Consider the following 14,224-nt stretch of genomic DNA (forward strand, 5'->3'; position numbering starts at 1 on the left):
AAAGTCCTTTTTATGATATAATTTCCTTTTTTTAATGGCATATTCAAGTGACAGTAACCAGGTTCGCAAGCCTAAAATGTGAAACCAGATGCTTCGCTAGTTAGCTAGCCTTTCAAAATAAAAAGAGAGAAAGTTTGCATTAGTGTTCATTTGCTCATCGGCTGGGGAACCCACCAACAGCAACCTTAGAGACAAGTGATGCAATTCAGGACAGACTCCCACCAGCCCTCTGTAATTCTTGTGAGCCAGCTGGGTATTGAAATTCATAAGAATCCACCTCTTTGAGTGCTTCAGAGAGCACAAACCTTGTCAATTTCAATCCTCGGCTGGTTCAGAAGAATAGAGCCAGAAGAAAGAACGGAGGGGTGGTGCAACATTCACATGTATGTCCTCAATCACAACAAATGCAAAACTCCAGGGCCCCTGCAGAGCTCCAGCTAGCTCTATCCCTGACTTACCAGCTGTGCTTTGCATTTACCTCTGATTACCCAGCGAGGCTGACTGGGTAGTAGGGAATGAGCCATGAGGCAAGCATGCATGTGGGAGAGTGAGCAGTCTCACCTTTTTTCCCTGTTATCATAGGCACAACATTAAAAGAAACATTTGCAATAAAGTTTTTAATAGACTTTTAATAGACTCTCTAAGGTGGTCCTAAAACATTGTTTCCATGATACATATAGGATACACTCAATACACAGTGGTGGGGAAAGGTATAAAGGCTTTATCAGCATGAGACTGGGATAATCTGAATAAATCCCTCCTGCCTTCATCACTTCTGAATAATAATATTGCTAGGACCCCATTATGCTAGGCGCTGTACAGACACTGAAGAAAAAACTGCCCCACTGAGCTAGCAATTCTCATGTCGATAACACGTTTGAACATGCCACGCACTCATACTGAGCCTCAAGACTCTCCTCTTTGATAAAGCCTGCTTACCATAAGCGGAGTGATCAAAGGGGTGAAATTAACATGATCATATATGTATATAAAACCTAAGCAGAGCCTCCTATAACCAAGCAAGGACAAGGAGCAGGAAAGTATGGACATCACCTTGCAGCTACAACTTACTTGGGAAGTGATTAGGTACTTCAGTAATAGGTGCTGTAACATATGTGTGTGTGTGTGTGTGTGTTCTGAGATTATATATATGTATATATATATATATATATATATATATATATATTCTGTCCATTACTCCTAATTGTTTCACTAGTTCTCCTTCCTCTCATGTATACTTTAGTAGCCACCAGCCAAAGAAAGATATCTATAGCTAAATTAAAACATTCTCCAATTATTATGGACTGTTGCTTAATATTCTATTGTTCCACTGACAACATAGTTTTTAATGTATCATTTTATGCTATGCTGTAGAAGATCATCATTATCCTGCCTCCCTTAGGGCCTTGGCTGTACAAGTATTTATTTGTTTCCACAAGCTAACGTGCTCATCTTGGAAAATAGTGGTGTTGCAATTCTTCCTCACTCAATTCGCCCCCCCCCTTTGTTTTTTAACCCTTTTCCTCCTCTTGTCAGCCTGCAGCATTAAGGAGTCTGAGTATGGCATATACCTGGTATGCACCCACCTGAAACGCTGAACACATACTGGCTTCTTAGCAAACGTTCTACATGCAGGTTTATGCACTCCTTAACATGGTAACTCCATGCGGCATCTGCTTGTGGCCTACAGAATTTTTTTCCCTTTAATAAACTTGAGACTGGATAAAGGGGTCAACTTCACAGAGGTGATTCTGCAGTTGCTTCTGTGGGAGAGATGGGAGCTCAGCACCCCACTTCGAGTACTCAGCACCTTATAGAAGCTGCTCCGCTTCTTGCAATATGACTCTGAACAGAACTTTACTCCATACTGTCAATGTGATGTTCTGACTTTAACCATGTCAAAATCCATTGCTTATTAAATACCTTTTCCCAAAATGTTTCTCAAAAAGAAACTGGGGTCAATATAAGCTGGAAGTGTCTACCACAGAAGCTCTGCCTCTGTATCAGTGTGAACATCTTTAGGATCAGCAGTTCTCAAACTTTCAGTAGTGTGTTTCTATATATTTATTTTGGCTGTAGATTTGTAAACTAAGCTGTCAAGATCCAATTTCCTAAGGTCCACTGGTTGATAGGTAAAATACATATTTCTCAGCCTAATCCTTTTTCCTTTAGATTTGAAGCTTTAATGAAAATTAAAAAAAATATACAAGTATGGCCAAGACAGGACAGTGGCTACAAAAAATAGTTCACTTTGGACAAAATTTGCTGTCAGTGTAAATGGAGCATTCATTCTGAACTCACAGACTGGTAGTGCATGTGCAGGTTGGTTGTAGATGGTTGCTACAATAAGGCTTCTTTCATACAGGTGTGTTTATGCCCCAGGCTTGCTGGCCACAGTCCATTCCATTTACAGAAGCTGAATTAAACAATAACTACCACATTGAAAAAAGAAGAAGGGGGGAAAAAAAGGTGAGCGTCAAAGGAGATGCCTGAGAGCTTTGTTAGGGCCAAGAAAAACCCTGTTGCAGTTGTCAGAGCTTGTTGATGTTGCAGAGAACGGCACTTTTTTTTTTGTCTGCTGGATTTTGTGGTTCTGCCTTAGGAAAGAAAGTAAAATAGAACGGAAGAACAAAGTCCTACTCTATAAATCAGCAGCTGCTCCTTGCCAGATCAAAGGAGTGACATTTTTGCTCCTGGACTACTTGTCCACTTTAGGTGCTTGACAGACAGCTAACAGCTGGCCTGCTACACAGCATAGGCAAATCGAGCTACATCTTTTTCAGAATAGATGACAAGCTAATCAGAGATATCCATAACACGGGACATGTGAGTGCACCTTGATCTCTTCAAACACATCCAATACATAATTGCTAAACATTTTTGTGCATTTTTGGCAAGTTAATACTTTGGTAGTTTCCGCTGAGAAGTAGGATGGGGAATGAATATGTTTAGTTCATCATGAAGATGCAAAGTTAAACAGAGGTTAAATTCATAGCTGAGCTCTCCTCTTCAGATTAATTTATAAATAGCTGAAAACTGAATATTAACTAGTTAGGAATTTCTGTAAGTGACTTTAATTTGATTGACTATTACAAAAATATGGATTTTCAAAAATTCCCAAAGTTAGGATCCCAAATCTGCATTTAAGGGCCTGAATAAGTGGCCTGATTTTCGAAAGTACTGAAAGTTCGCAAGTTCGAAAGTTAGCAGCTCCCAGTTTTCAAAATCTCATCCTGTGAGTTTAACATGACAAATAACACATCTTGAAATTCAAGGGTTAGTTAAGAATCAATAGAAAGGCCTGAATTCACTTTTAATGTGGACAGTCCAGTGCAAGCAAAGTAGAGTACATGCCAACTTAGCTAAAATTGTGTTCAGAGTCTCCATAAGATGTATGTATACAGACCTGGAATTTTAATGTCAGTAGTAAAACTTTCAAAGTAATTTAGTTTCTAGTTGCTTCCCATTTGCAATAAATCAAGTACAGGATGAGGTAATATACTACAACTTATGTCTATTGACTTAGCATTTTATCTTTAAGATATGAATAGCTAAGGAACTCTGTCTGTTTGTCTCCTCCCTTCCTTTCAAGTACCTTTGAAAGATCGGTTTTACGGTGCATGATAAATAACCATATATGAATAATCTGATGGCATTCTGAAAGAGTAACAGACATTGCTACAAAAATCATGACCTGCTGGGATGCTTTGTTATGTGGTATGAGGTGTGATTACATTCACTGAATTGTGTTTATTATCATTCAGAATTCCAAGGGAAATAAAAGATAATTTCCTACCTAGGTTAAAATATCATGAAAGCTTATAATGAAAAATCTGTGTGTAGAGGTTTCTTTGTGTAGCGGGAATTCTTCATTAAACTCAATGTTAACAGATTTATTCCTCTAACTGGTTCTCATTCACGATGGGGTTTCACAGTATATTTGAAATCGTGGGTAATGCAATCCCCTTTCCACTATACAATTTAACAAAGTACAAATGGGGTTGTATTCAGTCATGGAGCTAGCTCACTTTTTATGGCCAAAGTAGAATTGTAGCAATGAAAATACAACTTTTACTCAGATAAATTAATTGCACTCTCCAGGATATGACTATTAGACAACATATGTAAAGTGGCAACACTAGGCTTACGTGACCTATGTGTTAGAGTATGGTCCCCCTCTTCCAAGGACACAGATATGCATTCAACCTGCCAGCCATGGAGCCAGGGCACCATCCCATATTCTCATGCATGGTCCCATCTGACTCCAGCAGGTCACAGCACAGAGTGATTTCTCCATCTGCACATCCCATTCGGAAAGCTATGTTTTGGCTCCACCTCCTGGATTCCTGCTACATGCAGTGGAGGAGGTCACCAGGGGCCACTGAGCACATAAACAAGTATGTGGAAGTGGGCACAGGCAGGCAGCCAGGATGAGGGATTACTGTGTGCCCGTTGAAATGGGGGGAAACAGTCAGGAGTGATGATTGTATTGGGTTCTGCAAAACCTAGGGTCAATACTGTATGTTTCAGTCTTCTCTTTCTCTGTCTACAAAAAAAAAAGGTTTCATTTTCTTGCCCCCAAACTACTGCAGAGGGGAGATTCCCATACAGTCCACATGTATAGATACCTACTATATGGAATAAACAAGTGTAACTCTGTAGCATTTGCACTTTCAGTATATGTAAAACCAGCACTGGCTTTTAAAACAAAACAAAACAAAACAAAAAACCCTCAAACTCTCGGCTTGAGCCCAATCATTTTCCCATGCTCCAGAAATATAACCTGGGAGAAGAGCTACATGTTTAAAGACACACATTTTCTGTGAGCTAAATAAATACCAGTGTTGACAACTCTCATGATTTTATCAGGAGTTTCATGGTATTTCATGTTTAACTTAAGTCACATCTCCCAGAGAAAAAGTGGTTAGGTGAGAATCTTGGCTTCTTTCTTTCTTTCTTTCTTTCTTTCTTTCTTTCTTTCTTTCTTTCTTTCTTTCTTTCTTTCTTTCTTTCTTTCTTTCTTTCTTAAGTAAGTTTTTAGCCCTCATGCTTGTGGTTAAATGCTTGAAAATGTAACTCAGGTGTTCCCCAAAGTCTCAAAAAAACAGAAGATAAATAAAGAGATATATCTATCATGATTTTTAAGTCACTCTCATGCTTCTGGGCATCCTGACTCATGATTTTTGAACTTTTGGGATTAGCAATACTGAAATACACAGACTTTTGAGTGTTCATAGTGTAATTTCCAAAATTTCCACCTTCTATGAGGGTGATACTTTTACAAGTGACATGGCAGAGGTCTGTGGAACCATCAATGAACAAAGACTATCTATCTAATAGGCAGCCAGCCCTGCCATTTTTAAAATAGCCTAATCTTCCCTGGGATACTTACAATGCCTCTAACAAAGTTATCCAATCCTGTGTTAAGAAGTTTTTTCAAGAAATACGTCCCTCTTTTTTCCCTTCTTTGAAAATCAATCATATAAGTGACTCCACTGCTCAATATTCTTAACTTAAGGAAGCCTTTTTGGGTGGCTCACATCCAAGTGTCTACATTCAGCTTTATATTTCTTATAAGGAATGCTGCACATAAGAGTTGGCAAACAGGTGTGGCATAGAGTCAGTGAAGCAGAAACAAGGGGTTTATCAGCCATTTTTATATATACACACATACACAAAAGGACACCTAAACCTAATTCTGTCAGTTTAAAACACACACTAGAGTGAAAAGGTTAAACAAACCAAGATGGTTAGATTTCAGCTGCAAAAATAAAAATTTGATTGATAAACAATGAATAGTTTTAAAGGGGAGTATATTTATAGATATCAAAATGTTGCTGCAGTTTTAGTCTCTCAGATTCCACGCTTCCAAATAGCTCTGTTCCTCTGAAATTACACATTCAGGGTATAAAGAAAAGGAGTACTTGTGGCACCTTAGAGACTAACAAATTTATTTGAGCATAAGCTTTCGTGAGCTATAGCTCACTTCAGCTGTAGCTCATGAAAGCTTATGCTCAAATAAATCTGTTAGTCTCTAAGGTGCTACAAGTACTCCTTTTCTTTTTGCAAATACAGACTAACACGGCTGCTACTCTGAAACCTGACATTCAGGGTATGGTAGAAATGAGTCAGACACATAAGCATCATGAACAGCGCTCAGCAAAAATATCACAACGAAATTAGAAAACCTTTCCATGTGAATTTTTTTGTCCATTTCATTTCAAATTCACGAAATATAATTAGATTTCACAACTAACCCAACAAATTATGTGTTTTTTCTCAGAAAATTGTTGAGTGACAGTGGGCTTAGTTTAAATGGAAACCGAAAAAGATTTTTTGAGCCAAAACGTTGACATTTTTCACAGTTTGAATGTTGAAATGTCATTAGGACGAAGATTAATTCTCCCATCAAAAATTACACACATTGGAGTTTTTACCTGTTTTAGGCCCATATTCAGCAATGCATTAAAGTATGTGTTTAAATCCCAGTGAGTGTTAAGCACGTGCTGAAGGGCTTTGCTGAACTGGGGCAATATGAAAACAGACATTTTATGCAGTGTTAAGTGCCATGTAATGATGTTAAACAAACCTGCCAGGAAAAAAAAAAAGTGTATTATATTTTGTGAACAAACTATCGCTACTTACTCCTACCACTATTTGTGAACAACAATTTTTTTAAGCAAAACAAAACTGTATTTTGCTTTGATACACAGAGCACTGAATATTTCAAAAGATTCCACTGGATGGCTCAGGGTAGTGGAAGTGTGATGCAGAGAATTTTACTCCTAGTTAGCAGCTTGCAATCTAACCTGATACGGTAGTGGCCAAAACTATGAAAGGGCATAGAACCTGGGTTACTATCTTACCTCTAGAATTGACACCCCCTAATTTAAGGTTGAGGCACATAGGTTGAACTTTGTGGAAAAACTTGCAGTAGCACGCTCACTGTTGTATCTAGTAGCTGGGTAGAAGACTTCAAGCTCCAGGGCTCTCAATCTGGTAGCTTTCATAAGTACTAAGGGACAGATTTTCAAAGGTATTTAGGTACATAAAGCTGCAGTTGGCTTCCTAGTGGGATTTTCAAAAACACCTAAGTGGGTTAGGTGCCTAACTCCTATTGATTTGGATTGACTGGCTTGATATGGAGAGGCATCTTTAGCTGCCTAAAAGTCTTTGAAAATCAGGCTCTGTTTGTATGACAAGTTCTACAACAGCACAGCTGCAGCTATGCTGCTGTAGTGCTTCAGTGTAGACACTTGCTACAGTGACAGAAGTGGTTTTTCCTTCACTGTAATGAGTCTTCCCACTCGGGAGGCAGTAGCTAGGTCTGTGGAAGAACTCTTCCATCAGCCTAGCAGTATCTATATTGGGGCTTAAGTTGGGTTAACTACATCTCTCAGGGGTGTGAATTTTAGATAGGCCAGATCTCACATTTAATAATAAAGAAAATATATTAACATTATTATTATAATAATTATTATTACTTGTTGTTATTAAGTTAGTGCCACAATCCTTAATGAGCTGTAGCTCACGAAAGCTTATACTCAAATAAATTTGTTAGTCTCTAAGGTGCCACAAGTCCTCCTTTTCTTTTTGCGGATACAGACTACCACGGCTGCTACTCTGAATCCTTAGTCAGGATCTCTGTCCTTTACAAACACCCAGGCAGACATGGTTCCTGCCCCAAACAGCTTACAATCTAATTTGAGACAAGGCACTGCTGTATTTAATCTTTGGAGTTGACTGGAAGTGTATTCTTTTTGTTGATCTATTCCTTTCTCTTTTTTTCGGTGTTAAAGAGTTGAGGGTCTTTCGTGCATGCAGTAAGTTGATTGATGTAAAGAATTTTTGTTATTTTAACATGTCATTGTCTGTTATGGATATTTTAAGTGGAATCAAGAGAGCATAGTGATACTGATGAAGTTTAGAACTAAACTCTGTAGCTTCATATTCTACCTCCTTCTTCTCAAGAGGGGAAATTCACTTTGTTGTGGAGGACCAGCACAAGATCCTCTCCACCCCTTATGTCTCACATTGCCAGCCTATAACCTAAGGTAGTGACTGGGGCTGAATGCCACTCTGTGCTTCAACCAGCCAGACTGGTCCCAGGTTGGGGATGGAATTTTATGTTTCCAAACATTGCTGTTTTTCACCCACGTAAAACCAGACTGTTGTGGCCTTATGCAGGTGAAATGAATTTCCTCCAATAGTCTTACAGTGGGGTTGAAGCAACCTGCCCAGTATAAGTCAGTGCAGGATCTAGTGCACTTGCAGATACTAATCCCCGACTGACTCACAAATGGAATGAGCCATATCTTAAAAAATGAAATTTTGTACAGTGAAACCAGTGGCAAACCTCAAAAATTGTATTTTAATGTGTCATGATTGAGCATGCAGATCCAGAGATCTGTATTTTCTGCATATTTTCTTTTGCAGTTTGCATTAGTATTTCTCTAAAATTTTAGCAGAATAAACATTGGTTTATCATAAATTAAAATGTATTAGGTAAATGTGACTTTAAAATCATTCTGAAGTGACTTCAGATAGAATATCATAACTACATGTATTGATGCAATTAAATATTGTGTATGACTTCTTACAAAATATAGAACACAAGTTTGTGTTTAAAAAAACAGTGATGTCATTTGAATAGCTGCAATTTTTACAAATATTAGAATGGTGCTAATTAGAGATGAGAAGCAGCTTAGGTCAGCTAGTCTGCCTAAGCAAAATACCTAACTATACTTAAGATATTCTGCAAACTGTAGAATTCACTAGTTTACTTCTGCTCTTTTTTGGCTGAGCACAGATAAAACACTATAAAGTAATGAGATTTCTTTTAAATGTCCACATCATCTTACATTTTGATCTATAGCCTGTTTGACTTGCTCACACAAATAGCTCCAATGAAATTAGTGGAACCACTTGAGTGAGAAAGGCGAATAGATTTTGAACCCGTGTCATTTATGTGACTGCTTTATGTAACAATGTTAACAGAAATACCTCCTTTCATAGCCAATGCCTACTATTTGAATTAGTAGGCCTGGTAATCTGAAATCTGCAAGATGATGGGAGTGAGAGTTGCATTATACATAGTACACCAATTACATGTATTCTCCTTAACAATACACGCCTCATTTATCATTCCAGGGTAAGGGCCAAATTCTGCATGTGTATGAATGTAGAGCTTGTGAAAGGTATCAAATTGATAGCCCTGGAGGCTGAAGTCCCCTCTTTATACCCAAAACAGGTATGGCACATATAGCGGCAATGTGAGCTTCACTCCTTCACCCCTGCCAATGTGCCTGAATGTTAATATGGATGGAGAGAGGAAAGATGGTTATGTGGATGGTGGACTGGACAGATCACAGGATGGGGAGTGGAGAAATCTAGGTTCACGTTCTGGCTTTGACACAGACTCCCTGTATGGCCTTGGGCAAGTCACTTAATCTCTCTCTGTATCAGTTCTTTTCTATAAACTGGGAATAACAATAATGGTACCTTTATCCTACCTTTTGTTTATCCTGGCTATTCAGACTGGGACAGGAAATGTCTCTCATTATGTTTTTGTACAGGACATAGTGAAACAGGGCCTTGATCTTGGTTGGAACTGCTATATGCTCCTTGAATGCAAATAATTATTATGATTAATAATAGAGCAGTTCTCTCCATTGGAGATGATTCGTTCACCTTTTCCCTTTCAGTCTTTGCTGTCTGGGTGAAGGCAACCATCAAGGTTGGCAATTAGTGCTAAGGAACAGAGCTGTGAATTCCTGTTTCATAGGGGCCCAAATAATGCTGAAAATAGTGTTATTTGTATTTTTGTTTAATTTTTTCACTGGTCTTTTAATATCCCTTAAAAACATTTCTGCCAGAGAAACATTACCGTGTTTCTGTAATGCATGAACTGAAATATTTTGCGAGGCCTAGATCTTGCTTTATTTTGGCCCCAAAAATAACACCCTGAGGCATTTAAAAGAAAAGCCCTACAAAAATGTAAAGTCTAGACTCTAGGGCAGGGACTATGGCTTCCATTTGTCTATTATGCATCATTCATATTGATGGTGCATGAAAATTATAATACACAAACACTATTCTGTGCATTTCTGCCAGTTGTGCTGGCAGTTTATGTAATGTAGTCATTGCTAATGAATATTGGACCAGATTTTCAGCCTGAACTGAACTCTACATCTGCTTTTGCATCTGCAGTTTTATTGATACAAATAATTTCAGGTGACATTTTGCAGATATAGTTACTTGAGGGCATAAGTGATGCAATTTTAGGCTGGGATTTTCAAAGGGAATTAAATTTCAATGGGATTTGGGTGCCTAACTCTCCTGTGCTCCTTTGAAAACCTAGATGTCTAAGTACTTGACTGTACCCCTGCCCCCTACAGCAAGGTACTTGCATGTCTAAGTGACATCAATTGCACTTGCAATTTTTTGCATGTGCAAAATTGGCAGAACAAAAAGGAACGCCTAGAAAGTAGGGTTCAAAATCAAGTGCTATGTTCATTATCAATTATATCTATTGGTGGTCTTTCAGCATTTACTGGAAATATGTGGCCTTATAATTTAGTACAAGTCTCCCTAGTGGATTTTTTTCTGTAAGGCAGTACAGTTTTGGGGGCTCACTTTCAGGGCTTCAGCTTCCTCATCAAAAAATACCTCCTGAATCATTGAGTAGTTCATACAGAAGAGCAAGAATTATTCCTGTGGGTTTAATAAACCTAGGGCACTTTGGAAGTGAACGTCTGGCAAGTGCATGCAGAAACAGAGGCTGGGTTTTCAAACTTCATCCCATAAAGCCAGAATCCTGGTTGAATACGTAACACTGTCAAACCAAATTCTGTATGCTCATACATGTGACCCAGTTGAGTCACTTTACTTTCCGGACTTAAAATGTTCTCAATGCCCTGCATTGTTGTGTAAACCCCATTGAAAAACCACTTCAGAGGACGCCCATTTTTTTACTAATGTAAACATTCTGACCAGTATCCAAAGCTATGACCTCTAGGTGAACCTTTAACCTTCCCCTTAATTATTTGTTTGAAGGCAGTGTGGAGTTCTCCTGCTGAGACTTAAGAACCATAATGCCTTGCAGCCCTGTGAGTAAAGGAGTGTCGGGAGGGAAGTGGAAAGGGACATAAATAAGGGGACCACCAGATGTAAATAATAAAAGTGGTTGGGGTTTAAATAAAAACTGAAAAAGCAATTTAGTTGCCCTAAAGAGTGGCTGGATTGAAGAAAATAGGGGCTCAGAAGACAAAAAGTGGGGGAGGGTCTCTTGTCTATGATTTTTTACAGGCCGCCCAAATAAGCACTCATTGCATTCTTTAAAACCTTGCCATCTGTATACATCATTAGAAGCTCATAGGAGAAGAGAAAACAGTCTTATCAGGCTTTTCTCTTAATCTCTGTTGGCCTTAACTTTAGCTGATAAAAGGCATGCTGGATACAGAAGGTTCAGGTCAGCCCCCATTTGGTCAACGTGCTAACATTGCTGGAAAGCAGCTAAGCAAATTAAGTCCTATCAGAGACCTTTGTCTTTGGGGATGGAAACTGTGTCTAGAAGTCACAGTGTTAGAGTAGGAAATACCTCCACCATGCTGAAATCACTGCTAGCTGAGGGAATGAGCAACAGAATCAATTCTTTGTTTTTATTTTTAATACTTGAAGTCTCCTCTTGACTAATTCAGAAGCAGGATGACATTTTTGACAACTGAGCTACACTCTCCTTGAAGAATAAAGAATGCCTTTGTTTTGGATGTAAACATAGAGATGCAAAAAAGCCCTTTGGTGTTATTTGTAGCATTTATGCATCTGTCTAATGGAATTCCCACCAGTGTGTTTACAGGAGATCTAAACAAAGGTGTACTGTCTTTTGTTATCTTTGATGGACTTTAACCTGAGGGGAGCGACACAGTGGCTAGTATAGTATATGTCGGATGCCCAGCTGTGTAAGTGTTAGAATTCTACTAAGTGAGCTGATTAATTGAATTTTCCATTTTTGACTGAAAAACTCCCATTAACTTCAGTGGACTTTGGATCAGGCAGTTAAGGAGGCTGTTTTGGATGATGAGCATGTTAGTATTTCTGAAGAGGATTAAACACTAGTATTCAACTTCATTAGCACTCCTTAAGGGTCACTAGACTGAAGTCTGAACTGTGAAATACCAGACAAAACCTGAACATAAGCCCTAAAGTGTTCTTAAAACACAAAGAACAGGGATAAAAATAAAAACAAGTGTCATTTGTGAGTGATAGAAAATTGCCTTGTTTTGAATAAATTGTATAAATAATATGGGGGGAATTATTTTTACTGAGTTTGAGCTAATGTGGATTGCTGTGCATTAAACTAACAGAAAATATGCAAGCACTTATTTGTGGGTTACCAACCAAATTAAATTCAGGGTTACTAGCCAAACAACTGGCTTTACCTAATGCTCAGACGCTTCGGCCACTACTCCAGCTATGGTACCTGATTTGAGAAAAAGTTCTTTTGGGCCTAATATTAAACACATGTACCTACAACTCCCTCTTTCTACTGAGTTGAAAGGTGCCTCAGTTTATGGTCAGCAGTTGCTTAATGCTCTGCCTTGGGTGTCCCACTCTTGGCTGAAAAGGTCGCCCCCAGCTGGCACTGACCTCTAAATGACCCCTGACTTTACAGGCTTAAACTGCAGGAGTTGCAGAAGAGCAGAAGTCTTTCTGGGCCAGCACTTATTGCTGCTGTGCTGGTGATAAAACTTCAGACAACCTAATTGATGGCTTTGCTGACCTAACAATACCTTGTGAAAGCACAGAGTGGCAAAGCCTGGTCTTCATTTATGGCCAGCTGCAAGGGTAGCTGAATCCCCTATGATGAAGAAAAAAAAGTCTTCTAGCCTGTGAACTTTAACCAGGTTCCTAGTTAATCTAAGAAGTTAGAGAAACAATTGTCTTGTAACACAAGTTTTCATTCACATTTACTTGTTCACAGTCTTCCGGTAGATCCAGTCTTAAACTGGCTAGTAAGATAAGCATGTTAACAAGTTACAATTTCTGAGCACTTTGAGGGAAATCTTTTAAAGTGAAGTTGTATATTTTTTTACATGCTGCTGTATTGCACTGAATCCCTGCCAGAGTTAAAGCAAAGGTGTTCTTAAAAGACAGAAGCAAGCTGATGAATGGACTTCTATTCTTTCTGTTCTGTTTTAGGTTTATTAATGCCAGAAGAAGAATAGTACAGCCTATGATTGACCAGTCAAATCGAGCAGGCAAGTTCCAAGTAGTATCTGTATTCAAGTCCCACAGGCGCAAATCCTCATCAAGTTATTCTTCAGGAGTCCCATCACCTGGTAAATAAATGCCTCAACTAGGCATTCTGGGAGATTATTTTTTCTTATGTCCCCAGAATTCCGCTGTAGGAAGCAACTTCACTAATTGGTGCTAATTGGAGATTTCCCACCCTGACTCTACTGAAACTGCTTTTTATTTTCTCTCTGAATTGGTAATTGGGTACAAGTACTAGTGCCACAAGCAGTTTGTTTGACTGTGAGCTCTTGAATTACTCATTGCTTGTCTGCATCCAATCAGCAGGACAATCTCATTTTCTTGCTACCCACAACTCCTTGGTGTATGCATTGCTTTCACTTCTGCAGGGCTAGCTGTAAAACTCATTGTATCCATTCATTTGCTTTGACTATTCACAATATGCAACTAACATCTGACATGCTACCATACTGACCAAAAAAAATTATTAAAAGATTATTACTTTTGTTTAAGAATGCACCAAATATATTCCTGTTAAAATACATGATTTCTGTAGCAACATTTTGTTTTTAGTTTCTTTTAAAACATTCATAAGCCGTAACTGTTCAGAACTACAACTGGTACAGTGCTAATCATTCTACTTTGTAATATATATTTCCTTAGCTTACTAGGGAGTTGTGGTTTCCTGCAATGAGGTTATGGGATAAAACTGTTCTCCATGTGGTGATGACTGTTGTCACTAACAAGGGCTTAAACTTGATGGTGATTTCGCCTGCTTCTTCACTTTAAAGATTTGAAAAGGTTATTAAGCCTTTGGGAAAATCTTCCCATGTGACATTAAATTTCTTTTCCACTAACAGGTGAAAAAAAGGGGGTAAAAACCCTAAAGCAACTAACCACACAAAACACTAAACCAAAAACAAAGTGTATCTGTAAACATGAGCAGTGATGTCCACACACGTTAGAGTAG

The 14,224-nt window shown here is 38.5% G+C and overlaps 1 protein-coding gene across 7 annotated transcripts in view; it reads left to right on the forward strand.

Moving 5' to 3' along the window:
• Window positions 1-14,224, forward strand: part of MEIS2 (Meis homeobox 2) — a 178,614-nt gene that overhangs the window by 158,813 nt on the left and 5,577 nt on the right. For all 7 annotated transcript variants that reach the window (XM_043515709.1, XM_043515711.1, XM_038406015.2 and 4 more), the window contains one exon: window positions 13,201-13,259. In XM_043515709.1, the coding sequence (XP_043371644.1) occupies window positions 13,201-13,259 (59 nt within the window). The remainder of the gene's footprint in view (window positions 1-13,200; window positions 13,260-14,224) is intronic.

Source organism: Dermochelys coriacea, chromosome 6 (assembly GCF_009764565.3).
Source record: "Dermochelys coriacea isolate rDerCor1 chromosome 6, rDerCor1.pri.v4, whole genome shotgun sequence".
Taxonomy (NCBI): Eukaryota; Metazoa; Chordata; order Testudines; family Dermochelyidae; genus Dermochelys; species Dermochelys coriacea.